This window comes from Siphateles boraxobius, unplaced genomic scaffold (genome assembly GCF_051911475.1).
Source record: "Siphateles boraxobius isolate OS27281-9 unplaced genomic scaffold, OSU_SipBor_1 26, whole genome shotgun sequence".
Classification (NCBI taxonomy): domain Eukaryota; kingdom Metazoa; phylum Chordata; class Actinopteri; order Cypriniformes; family Leuciscidae; genus Siphateles; species Siphateles boraxobius.
In genome coordinates, this window is record NW_027508876.1 from 13,650,308 (window position 1) to 13,672,970 (window position 22,663).

Below are 22,663 nucleotides of genomic sequence, written 5' to 3' on the forward strand. Positions count from 1 at the left end.
CTGTTTTATGCAAATGAGCGGCCGGATCGCATTAAATAATTTTCTGTTAGAACGGTGTCGTGTTAGCGGCCCCTAAATTAATAACTACTGATGGTTGCGACGGAAGTGAATCAATCAAAACTAACTTTAGCTGGACAATAACTTTATTCTAGAGCTGCTGTAAAGCCAAAACAATCTCTGTTACTTTAATTTCCTATTATTACTGTAAAGCTGCTTTGAAACAGTTCATATTGTTAAAAGCGCTGTATAAATGAAGGTGACTTGACTTGACAACCACCCCCCACTAAGCAGCCATAACACAACTGTTTTAGCTTGTGTGGGTTTTAAGTTAGCATGACAACAACTTACACCGTGTTACACTCCCCGGTCTCCCCTACGATTAAAGTGGTGCACTAAAGTGCACATACATAAGTTATGTGGAGGCGGAAATCCTCAATAAATGAATATTCGTTGCTGTTCAGGGGCAGGGAATTATTTTAATGTTTTAATTGATTGTTAAGGCAGAAATATATTTAGCATGCCCAAGCATGTATTGCACAAAACTATACACTAGGGGGTAGAATTGTGCTTTATATAAAGAGAACCATCCAATCTAACCTAAAAAAAATATTTAATGATCATATTTGACAGTAATGACACTCATTTTTATATTTTGTGTGCTGTCAGACTCTTGGTAAATAATATAAAATCAAAAATTGCTTAAATAGCTCATGAGTAGCATTCATGAAAAGATGCACATACAAATGAAAGACTTATTTTCAAACATATTCCAGTTTTTAATAAAACAGTTTTTTTGTTTTGTTATTTTAACAGTTGTAAGGCATCATGCATGAAAAAGGCATACAAAAGCATATGTACCTCCTTCCTAAAATAAAAGGTTGAATTACATTATTGTGCAGATTAAAAATATAATTCTTTACAAATATATGGAAGAGCTGACAGTCAATCCAAATAAAAGGATCTTTTCATGGCAAACACAACCTGCACTCACAGTATTTCATTGTAAACATGAATTCAGCCAAAGAAAGAAACATTAATTCATGCTTTGACATTAAGACATTAAGGTTTATCAGAAAGCATGCAACTGAGTCTTAATATGATTTTCACAATGTTAACATTAATTAAACACAGAGAGAGAGTGATATTCCATAATTCTTTCAATAATAATGGTTAAGAAATATGGCGATATGTCTACTAACAGACGAACAAACAGACAGACGGAATGAAGAGTCTTAAAAATCCCGTCCCCGTGTCGTCCTGTATAGGGTAGTATTGGCTAGTCTCTTTCTCAGACCGCATGTGGGGAGGGACATTTGGCGTTTGGCACAGGAGAGTGCAGGCATGCTCGTGTTGTGCTATACCACGTTGAAGACCATTGACAGATACTGCTCGTATGACACCTGGATCCAGCCGTCCTGATCTGTGTCATATCGCCGGAACACGTCAGTTAACCTCTGTTTAAATAAAGAAATACCCAATTAGTTTTAGGTGTATATCACTGCATTATGGCGAACTGTCCCAAACGCATTTGACACAAAAGCACCATGAACGTTTTATAAAAGTGGTCTATAAAAGTCACGAGCTAGTATTGCAAGTCTTCAGCTCTATGTTAGGATTAGGAACAGACCAAAATGTAAGTTTATTCACTAATCTTCCCCTCCTGTAAACTGAAACACTGTAACTGGAAGACTGAATCAGTGCATTGAACTCAAGAACCAGATCAGACTGATTCATTAATAACTGTGAGCAAATATCTGAGTTTGTTTGACCCCAAAACACTTTTTGAGTTAAAGGGGCTATATATAAAATACAGAAACCCTTTTTAATTAGCGACATCGTTGGAAGATGGAAATACTTTTGCAGCGATATACTGTTAACGAACATCCCCAACGAACGAGAGGCTCTCGGGAGTGTGCGTAAAACAACCCGAGTCCTTCACATAAAAATCAGTCTACAGGCTTTCATAGGCAACCTAGCTGTTCATACATCGGCAATAAAAAGCAATTAATACATGAAAATTCTTAAGGCCATTTAAGCAAAAAAAAAAAAAAAAAAAAAATTCCAGTTTGCATTGGAACCATACTACTACTACTACTACTAATAATAAAACATTATGATTAAAGAGCCCCTATTACGCTTTTTCAAATGTTACCTTTCACCAGAACGTTGGCTCACCATTGGTCAGCATCACACATATGTGTTGTGGTGCTCTCGTGAACAGCGTCGGCCAATGGCAAGCCGGCGTTCTGACGTAGAACTCGGAAGAGCTGCACTGTATTTACAACGTAAACAGCACAGGAGACTGACACAGACGAGAAAACAAAATAGTTGAATAAACCCATTATTTTTGCTTGTTTTTGTGCACTAAGTATTCTCATCACTTCAAAAAATTAAGGTTGACTCACTGTAGTCACATGGACCATTTTACAAATGTCTTAACTACCTTTCTGGGCCTTGAAAGTGCTAATTAAATTGCTGTCTATTGAGGGGTCAGAGAGCTCTTTGATTTCATCAAAAATATCTTCATCTATGTTCTGAAGATGAACGAAGGTCTTACGTGTTTGGAACGACATGAGGGTAGGGTGACCACCATCAAACAAACCAAATGTGGGACGATTATAAGTTTGTGTGGGACAATGTGGGACATGTTACCAACACTAAAACATAACCTGAAACTGTTATATAATGTTTATCTAACTTAATAAAAACATTTGTATTCTGCCTTTCAGCTGATAAAAATTCAGTTTCACTTTATTTTGATGGTCCCTTTAACACATTCAGTTGTCTATAAGTAACATTGCACCTTCATGTTTACTAACTCTCATTAGAGTGTTAGTAGAGTATTAGTAGAATGGTAGGGTTAGGGTTAGAATAAGTTGACATGTAGTTGCAAAGTTACTTATAGTCAGTAGAGTGTCTGTTGCAGAAGCATCACAATAAAGAGTTTGCAGATATGAACCAGATAGTCCACTAATACTCTAATGAGAGTTAGTTGACATGTAGTTGCAAAGTTACTTACCTGTATAGTTAACAGAATGTTCAAAAGGGACCATCAAAATAAAGTGTTACCAAAAATTCTTTGTTCTTTAGTCCCTTTCAGAAAACACCATTACATCACACTGTAACATAACATGTCTTTATTTTACATGACATGTAAATTCAACATCAATGAGCCAAAAGGCAGCAGCATCATGCTGTGCAGATAACTATTTTTGGAACAGTTCTGACCAAGTCCAACCAAAATTATGACAATTATTTTATAATACAATTAAAATATAAACCAACATGAATTTAGATCATTGACAGTCTTATATATTAAGAATATATTAAACCAAAAACTTTCATATTTTTTAGAAAGGATGTGAATTAAAACCACCACAGCAGGCAACAAGTTGATAAATTCTGATAAATTTAATATTTAATTTACCGAATTATCCATTCGTTTTCTGTCAGAAATACATTGAACGAATCACCGCTCCACATTTTGATTGACAGCAGTCACAACCCACTAGGGACCGTGTTTACTCCTTTGTTTTCAACTATTGGATAGGATTTTAAAAACGGTTGTTGTTTTTTGTATTTCTGACAAAGCGCTGTTAAATATAGGTGAGAAACTACGCCGCAAAAAGAATAAATAAAATGCTTTCTTAAAAAGGCAAAAGAACGCATGCACGTTTTCTTAATATGATAATTAAAAACCAACAGACTGATGAAAATGCGGGACATTTTCTCAATATGCGACGTGCGGGACAAGGGGTGAAAATGCTGTAAGGTACAACGCTAAGCGGGACGGGTGGTCACCCTACATGAGGGTGAGTAATTATTGACAGAATTTAAATTTTTTTTGGGTGAATTAATAGGCTACATTTTTAGTATATAAAACGTCTCGGGTTTTGACTATAACCCTTGTTCCCTGAGAAGGGAACGAGACACTGCGTCGAGAATCGAATCTTTGGGGACGCTCCCTTAGCGTGCGCCTCTGAAGTATGAATGAAACTATTCCAATCCTGATTGGTGTTGCGTCATGACGTAACATGTGACGGCATAACCGGATGCATAAAAGCGACGCCGGCACACACACACACTAGCCTAGCGATGAAGCAAGACGCTCTAAGGCCTCGAAGGGCGTGGCAGGACGACGCAGGGTCTCGTTCCCTTCTCAGGGAACAAGGGTTATAGTCATAACCCGAGACGTTCCCTTTCGAGGGAACTCAACACTGCGTCGAGAATCGACTCTTTGGGGAACGAATGCCCACTAGGCCACGCACCGAAGCCAGGCCTGCCCAGGAGTGAAACTGATTCAGGCACTCAGCAGGACGAGAGCACACGTGTGCCAGGCGTACTGGGGAGGTGCAGACTATAGAACCTAATAAAAGTGTGTGGGGTAGCCCAACCGGCTGCCTCAGAGATCTCCTGGAGGGGAACTCCCGAGAGGAGGGCCCTAGAGGACGCCATGCCTCTAGTAGAATGAGCCCTTATGGCCAGAGGTGAAGGCAAATTGCGCACCTCATAAGCAAAGGCAATAGCCTGCACAATCCAATTACTAATGGTTTGCTTGGATGCCGGGAGCCCTCTCCTAGGTGACCCGAAACACACTAACAGTTGGTCCGACCTCCTCCAAGAAGAGGACCTCTCGAGATAAATACTCAAAGCTCTGACGGGGCAGAGCAAATGAAGCTTCTCTTCTTCTGCCGACACATGAGGTGGAGGATGGAAAGCCTGAAGGGTCGTAGACCTAGCCGTATTAGCAGGCACTTTAGGCACATAGCCCGGTCTCGGGTGCAAAAAGGCCTTAACCTTGCCAGGGGCAAACTCCAAGCAAGCTGGTGTCACTGCCAGGGCTTGGAGATCTCCCACCCTCTTAAGAGAGGTGATGGCTAAGAGAAAGACCAATTTGTAGGTAAGATCTGTAGGCGAAGCCGACTGAAGAGGTTCGAAGGGGGCCAGGGATAACCCTTCCAGAACCACTGCCAGGTCCCAGGCAGGAACCCTGGACCTGGTTGTCGGTCTCATCCTCCAAGTACCACGGAGAAAACGAATGACCAGCTGGTGCCTCCCCAGAGGCCCATCACTTAATGGCGCATGGAAAGCCGCTATGGCAGCCACGTACACCTTAAGCGTGGAAGGGGAGAGACCCGCAGAGAAACGATCTTGAAGAAACTCCAGAACTGAAGCCACCGGGCAGTTAACTGGGTCTAAATTATGTTCTCTACACCAAGTAACGAAAACATTCCACTTGAGGCCATATAATCTCCTAGTAGACAGAGCCCTAGAGCTAAGTATGGTTTCAACCACACCGGCTGATAGACCAGCGTTTAGGTACTGAACGCCCTCAGAGGCCAGGCCCACAGTTTCCACAGCTCTGGTTGAGGGTGGAAGATTGTGCCCTCCACCTGAGACAATAGATCCCTCCTGAGAGGAATCTGCCATGGCTGAGCTATCAGGAGCGAAATTGTATTTGAAAACCATACCCGGGTCGGCCACATTGGGGCAACCAGAAGTAGACTGATGCCCTCCTGACGGACACTCTCCAGGACTGCCGGAAGCAGAGCGATCGGGGGAAATGCGTACAGGCGAAGCCTCGGCCAGGCCTGTACCATGGCATCCAACCCCAGTGGGGCTGGATGTGAGAGGGAGAACCAAAGTGGGCAGTGGGACGTCTCTCGAGACGCGAATAAATCCACTTCCATGGGCCCAAACCTCTCCCATATCAACTTCACCACATCTGGATGAAGTCTGCATTCCCCGGGCCTCAGCCCCTGCCTCGACAGGATGTCTGCTCCCTGATTCTGAACCCCCGGAATATACATAGCTCTGATAGACAGTATTTTCCCTTCGGACCAGAGAATAACCTGATGCGCCAGTCTGCACAGAGGGCGCGATCTGAGTCCCCCTTGTCGGTTTAGATAAGCTACCACTGATGTATTGTCCGATCGTACTAGGACATGGTAACCCTTGATGTCTGGAAGGAAGCACCTCAGAGCCCTGAACACAGCCAACATCTCTAGACAATTTATGTGCCAAGAATGATGATGGTCCTGCCACAGACCCCTGGCAAAGCGGCCGTCCATGACCGCGCCCCAGCCAGTGAGGGAGGCGTCTGTCGTAACGGTTTTCCGGCGACATGACGCTCCTAACACTGGCCCTTGGGACAGGAACCAAGGTTTCTTCCATATTATTAGAGAACGAAGGCATCTGCGCGTTACTCTGATCATACGAAATGGATTCCCCTTGGGGGAAAACCCCTTGGCTTTCAGCCACCACTGAAGGGGCCTCATGTGTAGAAGGCCCAAAGGTTTAATGTTGGATGCCGCTGCCATGAGGCCCAACAGTCTTTGGAATTGCTTTACAGTAGTGGCCTGGCCTAGCTTTAACTTGGACACCATCGCCAGAATGGACTCGATACGCGCCGGAGACAAGCGTGCCTGCATCGTAGTCGAGTTCCACACAACGCCTAGAAACGTTGTGGACTGGGACGGTTCTAACACACTCTTCTTTGTGTTGAGTCTCAACCCCGATTTTTGAATGTGGCCAAGGACGACATCTCGATGCCGAACTGCCATTTCTCGAGACTGGGCCAGAATGAGCCAATCGTCGATATAATTCAGTATGTGGATGCCCTGAAGTCTCAGTGGAGCAAGTGCTGCATCCATACATTTGGTGAATGTGCTGGGAGAGAGTGCTAGGCCGAACGGAAGAACCCGATATTGGTAAGCTTCGCCCCCGAAAGCGAACCTCAGGAACCTCCTGTGACATGGAAGGATGGATACGTGAAAATAGGCGTCTTTTAGATCTATCGTGATTCGTGACAAACCAGTCCTCGGATCTGATTTGACTCACGATGACAGGAATAGTGAGCATTTTGAACCTGAGCTTCATCAGAGACAGGTTCAAAACCCTGAGATCTAGAATTGGCCTCAACCCCCCATCCTTCTTTGGAACTATAAAGTACCGGCTGTAAAATCCGGACTCCCTGTCTGAATGAGGAACACCTTCTATGGCCTCCTTTAGCAGCAGAGATTGCACTTCTTGTTCCATCACCTGAGCCTGCTCTGGAACCACTGTAGTCTGCACCACCCCAGAAAATTTGGGGGGGGCGGTGCCCGAACTGCAGTCTGTACCCTGACTTTATTATATGCAGGACCCATGCAGATATGTTGGGAAGATGATACCATGCCTCTACAAAATCTACTAAGGGAACCAGCCTCTCGAGACTGGCCTCTGGTGTTTTTCGAGCACCCTTCTCGACCCCCTGAAGCGGAAGACCGGCAGGGTGTAGTCGATACGGTTTTCGTGACCATAACTGATGCTCGTTTTTATTTTTCGAGAAAAACGACCCACAGTGCGTTCGCTGGAATATGATGCGGCCCGAAGCGTCACCGACGGCGGGCAACTCACATCTTTTCCTAGAGGGCTCCGCTGTGAGAACAACCTCGGTTGTTCTACAACGGAGGGGACAGCCCTCAGAGGTCCCACCACTCTGGCTAGGACCTCTTTCCTGAAGCCCTCCTAGCCTGAAGGACATCCCTTAAATCGCCCTTCTGGCTGGGGGGCTTCTGCTGGGAGCATTTCCTCCGTTGCCAAGCTCCCGGAGGAGGGGCTCTAGAGGAAACGCTCTCCCTTTGCTCTGCCCGGTGTGAGGAGCTGGTTGATGGCTGGGGCTGATGTTCTTGCCCCACCCTACTCGATTTGGACTTCGATTTTCGGGGGAGGAACTGCTGGAACGCCGCAGATTGCTTCTTCGCCTCCTGAAACCTGTCGACGACCGATGTAACGGCGTCGCCGAACAGGCCAGAAGGCGAAAGCGGCGCATCCAGCAGAACAGATTTATCTTTCTCCTTTAGACCAGATAAATTGAGCCACAGATGCCTCTCCGTGGCCACCATAGCTGCCATAGAGCGGCCAATAGCCTGCCGTCTCTTCAGTGGCCCGGAGAGACAAATCTGTGGCTTTGCGCAACTCTGAAATATCTTCAGGAGTTGGCCCCTCCCCCTCGTCCAAATCTTTCAGGAGATCGGCCTGGTATGCCTGCAAGATAGCCATAGAGTGCAGACATGAACCAGCCCGACCTGCCGCCATGTAAGCCCTGCCTATTAAAGCAGATGTATCTCTGCAGGGCTTACTAGAAAGCGCAGGGGTTTTAAGGGAAGATGCCGACTCAGGAGATAGATAACCGGCTAGAGCTTCTTCGACTTTAGGCATCTTCCCATAACCCATATCCCGTGCCCCCACAACATTGCTATAATCGACAACAGATGGACGGGAGACACGGGACGAATGCGGTTTATTCCACGATCTCGAGATCTCTTTTGTGGAGATCGGGGAAAAACGGCAAACACGGCGCTGAGGCTGTGACCTGTGCCGCAGGAAACGCTCGTCTAACTTGCTTATGACTCGCGTTCCCTGCTCATCTTGTGGCCAGCTGATGTTAAGTCTGGCCACGGCACGAGTCACAACCTCCACCAGCTCCTCATAAGCTTGGCCGTGAACTGGCGCGCTCGACTCACGGTCATCCTCGATGCTGATCACCTCTGCCTCCTCGGAAGCAGAGAGCTCAAGCACCGGGACCTGGTTGTGGGCAGAAGAAGCCGCAGCGCGGGCTTCTGCACCACTCACAGGGGCTTCGGGATCTTCAGATGAAGAATGAGAAAGTGCCGCAGCAGTCTCATTCTCATCTGCAAGATCCCGCTGCGAACCCCACGATCTGAGTCGCCACGCCGCCTCAACAGACGCGGGACCAGAACCGCGGGGAACGCGAGCCTGACCGAGCTTATCAAAGCACGCCAGCCGGGAGCTCAGCACCCTCATGGGTAGTGCTTCACAGTGTACGCAGGCAGCTCCCTCGAGAGCTGCCTGGGCGTGCTGCGCTCCCAAACAGTTCACACACAAAACATGCGTGTCCCCATCCGTAATAAAACGAGGACAGGGGTGCACACACATTCTGAACTGCTGGCTGGCCATAATATATATAGGGATAGACAAACAACACCAAATAAGACAGACATTCGTAACATAGAGCGCTTGCTGAAGAGCGAAAAGCTAGTGTGTGTGTGTGCCGGCGTCGCTTTTATGCATCCGGTTATGCCGTCACATGTTACGTCATGACGCAACACCAATCAGGATTGGAATAGTTTCATTCATACTTCAGAGGCGCACGCTAAGGGAGCGTCCCCAAAGAGTCGATTCTCGACGCAGTGTTGAGTTCCCTCGAAAGGGAACTCAAAATGTGTTTCAAAGTAAAAGTGACTCAAAATGATGAAGAAGCTTACAAATCAGTGCAGACTGGTCAGTTGGTTCATTGAAAAGATCTGATTCTAAAGAGATATTAATTCACGAAACATATTCATCTATCATGAACTCTTCATTGATAGATGATTCGATGACAAATGTCAGGAGTGTCTGCAAATAACAAAAATTCTGTTTGCTGCTCACACCAAGCTATCAAATGTTACCTTGCATGAATTACTTTTATGATATTTTTAAGGTTCTTTTGCTATTTTGGAGCTTGACAGTCCAAGTACCCATTTACTTTCAATTATTTGAAAAAGAATGGGCAGGATATTCTTCAAAAATTCTCCTTTTGTGTACCACAGAAGAAAGAAAACATGACGGTGTTAAAAAACTGACAGCATTTTCATTTCTGGATGAATTATCCTTATAAAGTGCAACCTGCATATGTTGCATACAACACAGATCATTACCTGTAGTACAATACAGCACTGAATGAAGTCATCAAAAGCCACTTGTCCCCTCTTCTGACGGTCAAATTTCTCTATCAGTGTGTTGTAGAACTGATCTGAAAGACGATAACCTGTGCAAAAAGAGAAGTGTTCGAAGTTAGTTCAGAATTTTCCACAAGGGTGACATTAATCATTTTTCATTAGTGGTTCCATCAGTTTATTTGTCCTTCCTCTTTTTGGTCTTGTGAATCAGTGCCCTTGCGTCTCATTCCTACATGATTTTCTTCAAAACACCTCACTGAATGCATCCATCACCTCCGGCTTTCCATTAATAGCAGTCAATAAGTAAGCATTACGAACTCACCAAAGCCGGTGAGAGCCTGTTTGAGCTCGGTCTTGTCGATAAACCCTGAGTTGTCCCTATCGTACGTGCGGAAGATGTTCTGCCAGTCTGTGATGTACTTCCAAACGCCGGCAAACTCGTTGAAGCTGACACCGCCTTTGTTCTCCCGGTCAAACATAGCTGAAAAGAAAGCATTTAGGTGAAGTTTGGGCACATTTAATCCTCAAATTTGATGATTTATTGCATTACTTCACTTTTGAAGTAACGTGACCGGTGATTTTCTGTCAAAACTATTTAAGTTTACAAAGTATGGCCATAGGATGCGTTCATAACATTTTGCCCGGGATTTTAAAAGAATACTGACAAAACAAATGGAAATGTATCCCTGAAAAATCATAATTGAGCTGTTACGATGTCCGTGTGTATTAACTTTAAATGAGCTGAAAGAGATCGACTTATTCTGGAGTGAAGAGTCATTAAACAGTCCATTATTATTGACTAACTTTCTCAAGAGAAGCTCTGCAGATTTATGTTGCTTGAGACAACATTTTTCTTTCAGTTAGTTTCAAGGCAGATGACAGCTACATGCTTTCAGTTTGAGCTGAAACAATTCAACCTTTATAAGCTAAATGTGCTAATAGGAAACATTCTAGGTTGTCATGGAGCTCACAAACAAACAGAGGATTGTGGGACAAAATATAAAAATACAGAAGGACTGTTTCTAAATTATCGTGGAGACCGGTCTTGCTAGGCTACCTTAAGAGAACAAACTCTGAAGGACTCGAAGACACAGAACACATCCTTGTGAGAATTGATAATGCTCAACTGACTGTTCAGCACATATTAGGCAGTGGGACATCAGCATTCAATGCACAATAAAAAAACATAACATCACAGATGCCATAACCTATTGAAATATCGACTTACATTATTGTTATTATTTGATATCTTTTTATTTTACATTATTATATGTATTATTTAATCTTTACTTGTATATTTAATGCTTTGTCAACTTTAGGATTCTTTTAAAGGCTTTCTCCAGGTATTAACACTTCATTAAAATTATGCCAAACAAACAACAAATGCTTACTTTCGCAAGCCATCACGTACTTGCGAGCTTTCAGTGGGAATCTCTTAAGTGAGAACAGAGAAGTTTAAAGCTTACAGGCTTCCGTACGTCGTTCGCCCGATATGACTTTGGGACTTTTTTTAACGTTTTGATCCTCTCAAGTCTGCACATCCTCGATATCAAGAACACATCTGGGTATTTTCATGCATTATCTGAACTTGTATTCTGGAGTATTGGAACTGAACTTTGGTGGTTGATGATGACGTATTAAGAGAACACCAGATCACTAAAGAACGCATATCGAGAAATGGCCAATGTATATATATTTTTTTAATACAAGACATTGACAATGATAATACTCACAGATAATTGATCTGACGGTCACAGGGTTGAACGGTGTCCATGTACCTGGAGATAAAACAAAACAAATAATCAGATTCCATTTAAAGCTAAATTATTAAAGCAACAAAAGGAAGCTTGAATCAATATGCCAGTCATTCCTGTAAGCAAAATGTTGATAAATGTAATAACATGCCATGTCATTAAGTAGAAAAGAAATAGAATATTCAGCTAAATAAATATTTATTTTTCATGTATCATTAAAAGTGAAGATTCTGCTTATATTTCATTATGTTGAGTCGATGTTTTGCCAGTGCCCGAGTATTTTCTGGAAGGCTCTTAAACCTGTAAAATAGACCTGTAAAATGTCCTTGTTGCAGTATGACAGCAAAATTAAATACAAATTAATAAAATATTACATATAAAATATAAATGAACAAAATGTACTTACTATAGTTACTTCTAATTATACATAATTTACATTTATTACCTTGGTAAGAGTAACAAACACATTCAAATAGTATTACCAAACATTTCTGCACATTTTAAAAGGGAATGACAAATTAATAAAAGATTATGAAAACAAACTTTTTTTTTACCTTACACACAGAGTAATCATAGATAGTAAAACCAGGAACACTTATTCAATAGATTTCATATACTTTTTAAGATAGCCAGTGGTCACAACACAGCTGTATAGTTTCCAATTTAATCATGTTTCTCTGTTTATTTACGGTCTCGTTCGAGTGTGATTTGTAATGCCAATGGTGAGATCACTAGGGAGTGGCATTTTAGTCATAACTTTAAAAAAAAAAAACATTTCAGGTATGCTTCAGTGGGCAGCCTTTACTGACCTTGAGAAATACATTTTATAGTCTATATAGGTCAGTCTCTGATCTCAGCTCAGTGAAATCCCCATTTCTGCTTTGGCTGAAATAACACTATCATTTGTTTGAGCGAGCTTATCTTAGCACACCTACAACACACAGTGGGTGGTGTGCTCCACGTAACAACACCAGAAGACACGGGAATGAAATGTACAGCTGTAAAATAAAGTCCTTCTTCTTCACAATGCTGAGTCATGGCCTCACACACACTGAAAGAGCCTCTATGAGAGAAAGGAAGGACTTGGTGAACAATCAGGGAATAACCAGGATGCTCCTCTAAGTTAGTGGGACAGGGACAGATGTGAATAGCCCCGGGACGCAGGAAGAAGAGAATGGAAAAAATAACCTTTGTAATGAAAGGCCAAAATATTTATATATTTTTGAGCCACCAAGGTCACCCTGGCCATATTAGGTAGACTGTTGGAAATAGTGTGAATAGCGTGGTGCTATCTCAGAGGGAGAACGGCTGCTAGTGGCAAGGACTGGAGAGGAGGCGGGTCTGAATTGAGGCACAAAGACGCCCCTATGTGCTGTACACTGGCTCCAGTCACAGCAATGCCCACTCCGGGAGGAATCATGGAAAAACGGCAACATTCACATCACTCCACAGGGCAAGCACACAGCCGTCAGCCGCATACAACAACACTGCATATGCTAACACAAGGACTTCTTTTTAAATCATAATCAAGAGACAAACACAGCTGATAAACACATTTTATGTTATGAGACTGGGCGTAGAAATGGATGGTATAATAGCAAAAAGGGTCAAAAATGTGCTTTTTACTACTCCCGTCCTTTCATAGGTGAGTGAATTAAGAAATTTACTGGATGTACATATTTATTTTTTTATAGAACCTTTTTATTATTAAAAAAAACACAAAATATATTTTTGTCCTTATGAAAATAGAATTATGGCTTGTTTTCCCTTGAGTATTTGTGAAACGGTGCACGCAGGCATATACAAACCTGTTTCTATTTTTTTGTGAAATTTATAATTTTATACAGCAACTATGCAATTAAAATTGACCAAACACGCCAGTGTATACTTTTACATGAGTTTTCAAAAAAACTTTCTATTAAAAAAAGAATCCTGACAAAAAATTTACCATGGTTTTCGCAAAAACTATTAAGCAGCACAACTGTTTTCAAAATTAATAATAAGAAATGTTTCTTGAGCACCAAATAATCATATTAGAATGATTTCTAAAGGATCATGTGACACTGAAGACTAGAGTAAAAAAAATTGCTTTGCCATCACAGGAATAAAAACATTTTAAAATATGTTAAAATAGAAAATAATAAAAAATGATGTTTTAATAATATTTTACAATTTTTTTTGTTTTTACTGGTTTTTGTGTTTTTATTTTTGATCAAATAAATTCAGCATTGGTGAGCATAAGAGACTTCTTTCACAAGCATTAAAAAATAATAATAATTAAAAATTACCGAGATTTTAATTTTTAGATTTTAATTTTGTCTGTTTTGTTGAGCTACAGTGAGGAATTTCCCTCATAAATCTCGCTGTCACCATGGAGTTCTGGGAGAAAATATTAACTTTAGATAAACTTCTAATGATAATCTGTCCTCTGAACTCAAAGTTGTTTGTAACAGATACTTTTATAATATTTGATTTGGTTCTACTATATCACTTTCATCAGTGGAGGTCAGACTGTCATTCTCAAAATTTGATAAACCACATAATGCTGCAGTTTCTTGTCTGCAAGCACAAAAGTTCACATCAAAGTTTGTTACATACTTGAATAACAGGACTGGTATGAACATGTAATATCAAAACAGTTGTTACAAGTCTGATTATACATCTCTGAATCTGACCACACCACAAGCAAACAACCCTAAAAACTCTTTGAAAAGATTTAAAAAAAATTATGAGATAAACGAGAGCCAGGCAGTCAGTCACTATAGGCCTATAAAACAGTCAACCACAGCTAAACAGTCCTAACAGCACATTTGTTTTCATTTCCATTTAGGCTTTGTGAGTAAAATTCATTATGCCCTGGTCACAGAAATTATAATGCAACACGGCTGGAGTCAGTGATAGTAAATCACAGCTGCCCACTGCCACTGCTTCACTTCCCTTACAGCAATGACTTCTGATATAAATCTACATGAACATCAGCACTACAGCAAACGCCTAGAGCAGCATTGGAGAAATTCAGGAGGGTGTAAATGTGTTGAGCCAGCTATATTATATTTAGGAAAAGGAGAGGAAAACACTTTTAATGTAAGATCAAATAAATTCAGACACCCTGAAAAACAACAGACAAAAGAGGGGTAGGAAACAACAGGAGAAAAAAAGATTTTGGATAACAATGACAATACAGAAGTGTTAGCTCAACATAATGATAAAGATAAAGCTATTTCAGAGGAAATTCATTAATATCAAAATATAAAGCTGGAAAATATTCTCTTAAAAATAAATAAAGTAGGTTTAGGCAGCGCTGAAAAATTACGCTTTTAAAGTCCCCCTGTAGTCAATAATTTTATCCTTTAAAACTCATCTTTGATCCACCAAAATTGCATATTAAAAAGTTTTCTCATTGAAAACACATTTCTCCATGCCTTAAAATAGCTTGAATGTAACACGACACCCTTGCCTTGTTTAGTATACCTGTTCTTTGAAAATGCAAATTAGCCCCGCCTCCACTCACTCACACCAGCTCAGAGATCCACTCCTTGACGATCACATGTTGACCTGATTGGTTACAAGTTCATTTGTGACATCAGAAAAACCAACAATTTCAAACAGCGTTTTTGAGACTGTCTTTGGTTCACTGCAGTTTTAAGGAGAAAATACTCAGCAATGCTTTTGTCTTATGAATTTGTACATGGTTTGTCTTAAAGCATATCAAGCTTGATTTTCACGACAGGGGGACTCTTTAAACCATTAGAACCATTTTTTCTTAATGTAAAAGACACTTAAAGGTGCTCTAAGCGATGTTGGGTGAAGTCACTTCTTGTTGACGTTCGAAGTATTGTCAAACAAAACGGAGGCTAGCTAGACCCTCCCTCCTCCTCATCCGCGCACTAACCCCCCAAACCCCACCCCCAAATCCTTCTTGTCGTTATTGGCTGGAACAGTTTGTTATGTTTCGTGGTGCGGGTTAACCCAGTCTGTTTTTGTTGCTGTGGTTCTGTGGAGCCTGGGGTGTCTCCAGAGACAGCGTTTTTTTACAGTGTGTTCAGGGGACAGGCAGCTAGCAGATTGTGAGGAGATGTTTGCTGTATGTGACAAAAAATGTTTTGGTCTAAAAAACACGTGGCATCGTTTAGAGCACCTTTAAGTAATTTGTTTCCCCTATAAAGACCCTTTTGTGCAATGAAAAGGTTCCATGGATGTTAAAGTTCTTCATGGAACCATCGATATCTATAAAGAACCTTTATTTTTAAGAGTGTATACTGCAGTGCAGACACATATTGACATTTTCAGCATCAAGTGTTGAGGTCAGGCCCCTGGTGCGACTGCTGTGTCCCTGAGGTGCTTTCAGAGACTCAGAGAACAGAGTAATGGACTTTAGCAGTGCTGAAAGGCTTGACCTGACCACAGAAACACTAATCTATGAACAAGAACGCAGGAAGGCTCCAGCCATACACTACATAACACGTGGCATGCGATGACCTCTACAAAAGTATACTATGAATTTCCACTGGCATACTTCTTCATAATATCATAGGGTTACTACAATGTTACACAGTTCTATACTTCATGACGCAGTGTTGCTGAAATGTATAGAGTGTGACAATGGCCTATGTGCTAGAACACAGCATCATGATCACACTGCAGCAGTGCTGACAGGAACAAGCGCTGGGATCATTGAACCGTTCAGCTTAAACTCACACAGCCAACTCTCAAGAATGATAACAGAGTTTCCTGCTAATTCTGCACCTCGTTGAGACGAGCACTACATCAACCTTTACTGCTCAGAGCAGATAACAGCTTCTGGCAGGAGGGAAAGAACTCTGACCCACTTTGGCAGCAAAGCCATATGCTCATGAAGCAGAATAGGGTGAGGAGATATTTCAGATATAAGGCACATTCCATGAGTAAGGTAAACTTTGGTGTCCTATAACTTTTCTTAAAAATTAGAGCACAAAAAACTATGGAAGCCCTGTTTCCGCCACATAATAAAACGTGATTGCGACTTTTTTTTAGGGCTGCAACAAACGATTATTTTAATAATCTATTAATCTAGTGACTTTTGGAACGATTAATCTACTAATCAATTATTTCACCGATTAATCAGTATTCTTTGATGAAACGCAGTCGGTGTATGAATGAGTGAGTGAATGGGTGAATGTGAGGCAACATGTAAAGGGCTTTGGTGGTCATTGGGTCTGTGAAAGCGCTATATAAATGCAGTCCATTTACCATTACCATTTACCATGAATTATTCAGCTTTTGCAATTAGTTAAAATATTGAGTTATACCTACTCTAACTGATAAATTAGACAAGGAAATCAGCCAACTGAATAGACCAATCTCCTGCAGGTTTTCTGTCCTCCTTAAGCGTGTTTTATACTCGCCGTATCCGCACGAGCGCAAAGGTGCGTGCGGTAATAATGACGTCATCGTGGTGTGAGCGGTTGTGCTCGTTGAGTGCAAGAGACCTTGTTTTTTTGGTTGTTTTTTTTCACCAAACCCACGATACAAAAGAACCAAAGAATCATGTAAAATCCAGTAAACCTTGAGATTATTACTTGTGTCATTAGAACAAAATATATGGATATGAGAACATATGTATAAAACTAAATTAATCAACAATTTTTTAATTTCATGAAATATTTTAATTTAATTTCATGAACATTTTGGGTAAACATGGACCTATATTTTCATTAAAAAGGCTTATATCTGCTATTGTAGGCTGATTTTGTAAATGTGAGCAATTAATTTAGACAAGTGTAAACTGGGTGCCTGACATGGTACAGGCTAGAGTTCTCAACGGGCCAGGTCGGCCCGACAAACCCGACGGGACCCGCGGGTTCGGGTCGAAAAAATATAAGCAAATGACTCGGATCGGGTCTGACCTCGGGCTTAATCTTTTCCGCTCAGTGAAAAAAAAAACATTTATTAATCATCGCTGCTGTTCACCGTAAAGAAAGTCTGGCTGCTGCATGCAACGTGCATCGCGGGGGCAGACCTGACGCCTCTGCGTGCACGCCTTTAGCCTGGAGAAGAAGATGGAGTTGGTGAAAAGTAAACTTGCCGCCGGTGAATTCACCGTCGCTACTACAGGAGTGGGAAAATCAGAGGTCTGGAAAGTGTTTGGAGTGGTGCTGGATTTTGATGGAAACTCTACAGGTTATGTGCAATGCTCAACATGCAAGGTGCTGATGAAATATGACAGCAAAAAAACAGGGTCGTCCAGAAGATTTTTATTTGAGGCATATTTATAGCCTATTTATATATTTAAAGATTGTTTCAGTTGTTTGTATTGTTTGTAGGCTATTGTTTAAAGACGTGAACATTAAATGTTGATTTGAATTCCCGTCTGCTGGTCATGTTAATACGTGTACGAGAAAAAAAGAAAAAAAAAGAAAATTGGCGGCGGGCCGCGGGCCGGGTTCGGGCAGATAATTCATGTTGATGTGTCGGGATTTCATCGGGTCCGGGCTTTAAAAGCCACGGGCCGGGTCGGGTTGTTATTTTCAGGCCCGTTGAAAACTCTAGTACAGGCGTACAAGAATTGCCTCGAAGCCGTGCAGCCCTTCGGAAACGGAGCTAACAAAGTTAGAAAAAATAACAAGGCTTCAGAAGTCACCAACAGGGCAACTGCTACAATGACTGCACTGAGTTTTTATGAGACTGGGCATCGAAACAAATTGCACAATTTGATTTCTATTCATAAGCTTGCAATTTGATTCAGATATAGATTCAATTAAATTCAGTTGTATATATATACTGTATGTACCAGGTAAAGTACATGTTAATTTTCCTCAAGTAAAAATAATTTCTCAACTAATGCTGTAAACTGGTACAGGTAACCCAGTCAGCTGGCGCATTAATATAATATTAAAGGTTAAAATTAACTAATTTGTAATTGCACATAATGTAATGTAAGTTTTTATAATAATAACATTATGCGTTTTTAATGTTTTTTAAAAAAAAAAATGTATTATATTGAACTTTTTTTTTAACAAATAGTTTTTCTAGCTAACTATCGAATTTATGGTCTATCAAATTTCTTTCTTCTGCTGAACACAAAAGAAGATATTCTGAAGAATGTTGGTAATCAAAAAGTTGATGGGCAACATAGTATAGAAAAAAAAAATTCTATAGAAGTCAATGGGGCCCATCAAGTGTCTGGTTAATACCGACATTCTTCAAAATATATTATTTTGTGTTCAGCAGAAGAAAGAAACTCATATAGGTTTAGAACAGCTTGAGGGTGAGTAAATAATGACAGAATTTCCATTTGTGGGTGAACTATCCTTTTAAATCTTCAACCCTCTAATGCAAGTTATTATACGGAGAAGAAATAAATCAACAAATATTATTTTTTGATTTCTGGGAAATATAAAAGCTTATCAATAACAACAAACATAGTATTTAGTTTGAACTTCTGAGGTCAATCAACATTTTCTGAACACTTCTATTCACTGTTCATTTGTTGAGAAAAGGACCCATTATGTACCCCATTCATAGAAAGTGCACTGAAATCTCCTAAAGTTGTCCTCAAACTTGGTTTAACAGTTATTGCATGAACAAGAACTTCATTTAGCAACCAAAGTTACTGTGCATCTTCATTTAGCAACAATACTGTACACATTCTTAAAAGTCCTTTAAAGATCACCATACAAAATTTGATCACTGATATAAACAACAAATGAAAGACTCATTTGTATTGCAACAAAATTAAAGAATATTTCCATATGGAAATATCAGCATGGCACATGTAAATTGTGCTAAATCATACTGCCAAAAATAACAGTATTGAAAAAATAATCAGATGAGTGTTGTCATTAAACATTTACTGTGTACAAGAAACACATTTATCTGATGTAAAGGAAACCTGGTTCCTTTTATTAACAGTCTGATATTCTCTTAAATAAAAGATAGTGAATGGAAAACACACACCATATTTATACTTGAGGGCCTTTGCTGACTATTTTTCTTTTAATCTTTCGACCTAAAAAGTATGAAAAAAGGAAAAAAATGGGAAAAAATAAACATACCATTTGATAATGCCTGCTGAAGCTCTGTGTCTGATATTGCCCCGCTCCTGTCTTTATCTACCCTGGAGGAAACAGAAACATTTTTGAAAAACGTAATTCATGTTAAAAACTTATTTTATAGTGAATGGCTTGAAATACAATAATGAGTTTTAGAACTATAATGGGACACGTAGGAAACCACTCAGGATGTCAGCCTGCTCAAATGAAACTGAAAGTAAAAGTTTACAGAGACTACAAGTTTCAAATATAAAATAATACTGAAAAAGTGAAAATCATTTTATGTCCATTCATTTACATCTAAAAACATTTTCCTTTGAGTTTACATATGGGACATTTTAGAAAAGTGCGTCTTGGGAAGCCAGTTGATTTGATCTTTCATTTGCTCACATATTCCTTCATTCATTCATTGATGTTGTAAAGGCGCAGCCACATGCTGATCTTTTTATGAATCATTTCAGTCAAGGCATGTCAGCAATGACTTTAAAGGAGGGAAAGTCTGTCTCACACAGAGCGGTTCGACTATTTCTGCTGTTGGGAGTGTCTTTTCCATTACACATATGCCATAAATCGTAAAAAGGACACGTTTCCATTACAAGCCTTCTGAGCTGAATTTAAGGGAATGGTTTTCCATCCATGTGGAAATTACATGTATTATTTGGTCTGTTTTGTAATAAAGAGATTGCAGTAGAAAAGGATTGGGTTTCACAAAATCCTGTGCTACACTATTATGAAATATACACCATAGCCTTAGCACACCAACAAAACCCCAGTATTTTTAGGCAGCTAAGGGGAAAAAAACATAGAAAAACAGAAGAGACGGACTAGTGAGAGGCCTCCTCAATAATTCGGACAGCTAAAACCTTGAAAGAGAGTTCAGTCTGGGCCATAACCACAGTAAACCGTGAAAGGAATGTCTTGTTGGCTTGTTTATCCAACAAGAGCCTGCCCAACCAGGCAATATTTAAACTCGTGACTCTAATTCACTCATAAGGAATTCAGAAACTGTCAACTTCAGTCACGCTTGATGTAGCAGTCACTTCTGATAAGAATTGGTTTGAGATTCACTAGATTTCATTTACTAACTGGACTGACTAAACGAGAACTTCCATTCAAGGAAAGTATGAACAGGAACATCTGGATCATTACTTGCTTTTACCTAAATGGAAAGTGGAAAAAACTTGATCTACGTCTACAGCTTAGTGAGTGAGGGGGTTTGGTTTTCCCAGTGTTTCAATAGGCTTTCCAACTGAACTTTTCCCACTCACTTCCCTAACATCACAGCGACCATCATCACTTTATGTCCAGGGGCTTTTAAACTGGGGTCCAGGGACCCCCAGGGAGCAACAAAAGGAAAATCGGGTTTAGAGTCAATATAAAAATAAATAAATAATAACAAAATAAGATTCAAATTGATTAAGTAATTAATTCAAATAAAAATGTGATTAACATTTTTCTTTTAATAAATAAATAAATAAATACATCTAACATTATACTCTAAAAAAATGCGGGGTTGTTTCAACCCATGTTTGGGTCTAATATGGAGAAACCTAAAAGTTGGGTTAAAAATGTAATTAAAAGATGTAAACCAAAGGTTGGGTTTGTCAATATTTGACCCAAACTTTGGTTGAAAAAAACTAGCATTTTTTATATATTTTTACATAATACAACTAACTAAACAACTAAATATTTGCCAAATAACATTTTACACATATTAGTAATTTGGGCATTTATATATGGCCTAGCTGTCTTTTACATATTTTCCTTCACACAAGGATTATAATAATTGGGGGTGTGTGGCTTCTCAAAGAAGAAACCCGTGCAACTACATACACAACCAGTTCATATACACCTAAAGCAATCATAATATGACACAATTCACCTTGCAGTTCAATATGGAAACTCAGATGACTCGTATGTCTCATTTGTAAGATAAACACTGGTGACTCACAACACCTTTAGACATTCCCGAGTCATATGACCAAGGAACAATCATTTTGTTTTCATGTGATATTATATTAGTTCAACATGAATGTTGCTAGGTTACATTGACTGAGTTGCGTCTGTTTCAGTGTTTTGGCGGCAGGGAAATGTTCTAAAGGAGCGTTTGCGTTCTTGAGTTCAAAACGAAAGTTGAAGTACTTTTAACTTGACAAGGCATCTCAAAAATGCAACGGTTGACAACATACAGACTCGAAGACCAGATACGTCCGTATATAAAATTATAAATTCTATATCAATTATGTATAGAGATTAGTGACATAAACAACTGGAACGAAAGAACGCGTCCCGTGTGAACGGACCTCAAGGCTCAATCCTCTGCAGTATTACATAATTCATTACTATAGAGACGAGCAACTTTGTTAAACAAAAACAACTCAAACTCCACTCACTTATATGCGTGTGTGTATTCGTGTAAAATCACACACACACACACACACACACACACACACACACACACACACACACACACACACATATATATATATATATATATATATATATATATATATATATATATATGTATAATATATATATATATATATATATATATATACACACACACACACGTGATCTTATGGTATTCAAAACTGTTAAAAAGCTAAGTTACGCAAAAGGCGTATTCGATTATTCTCGGTTGCAATAGAAACTGAGTAACGTTAACTGTGTTGAATGGTTTGATAATGAAAGTCAGACGAAAAGAGTCTCCACTGAAAAGCAATCGAAATGCGGCGGAAGTACTTTAACCACAAAACATTTCTGACATTTGCTTTTGCGAGCTATACAACCCTCTACTAGTTGCCTAACGTTACTGCATTTCGTATCTTCTTGTACGTGACTTGCAAGAACATGCTCTTTCCTGATGCGCTTGTCAAATCGACAGGCGTTCAAATGCGGAATCGATGCTCGTGTTTTCACTCACCTCTGAAATATATTCCATAAAAAGCTCTGATCCGGCGGCGCGTTGTTATATTGAGGTGGTCTATACTGGTTCTGGTAGGCCATGTCCACGGCTTTCCCCGCTAGACGATCAAATGTGCTCTATGAGCAGCTAGATTCAACTTGCTTAAATCTGACTCTAAAGAATTCTTCACGCAGAGGCGTGGCGTGAAACTCCCCACTTCCATTAAAAATAAGCTGACGTCACACGGGACAG

General features: G+C 40.2%; 1 protein-coding gene across 1 annotated transcript; it reads right to left on the minus strand.

The window, feature by feature from the left end:
• Nucleotides 1-755: 755 nt before the first annotated feature.
• pdcd6 (programmed cell death 6) lies at nt 756-22,616 on the minus strand. Its single transcript, XM_077244410.1, has 6 exons — nt 22,430-22,616; nt 19,510-19,571; nt 11,456-11,500; nt 10,045-10,203; nt 9,702-9,811; nt 756-1,454 (listed from the first exon to the last, which is right to left on the minus strand). Exons 1-6 carry the CDS (start codon nt 22,510-22,512, stop codon nt 1,356-1,358), a joined length of 558 nt encoding a protein of 185 aa, XP_077100525.1. The 5' UTR covers nt 22,513-22,616; the 3' UTR covers nt 756-1,355.
• Nucleotides 22,617-22,663: the final 47 nt, after the last annotated feature.

Coding starts and splice junctions, on each gene's coding strand:
- pdcd6 (XM_077244410.1), bottom strand. CDS start 22,512: ATGGCCTACCAGAACCAGTATAGACCACCTCAATATAACAACGCGCCG. Junction 19,572..22,429: donor TTATGGAATATATTTCAGAG/GTGAGTGAAAAC, acceptor TGTTTCCTCCAG/GGTAGATAAAGACAGGAGCG. Junction 10,204..11,455: donor GACCGTCAGATCAATTATCT/GTGAGTATTATC, acceptor CTTTCTTTTCAG/CTATGTTTGACCGGGAGAAC.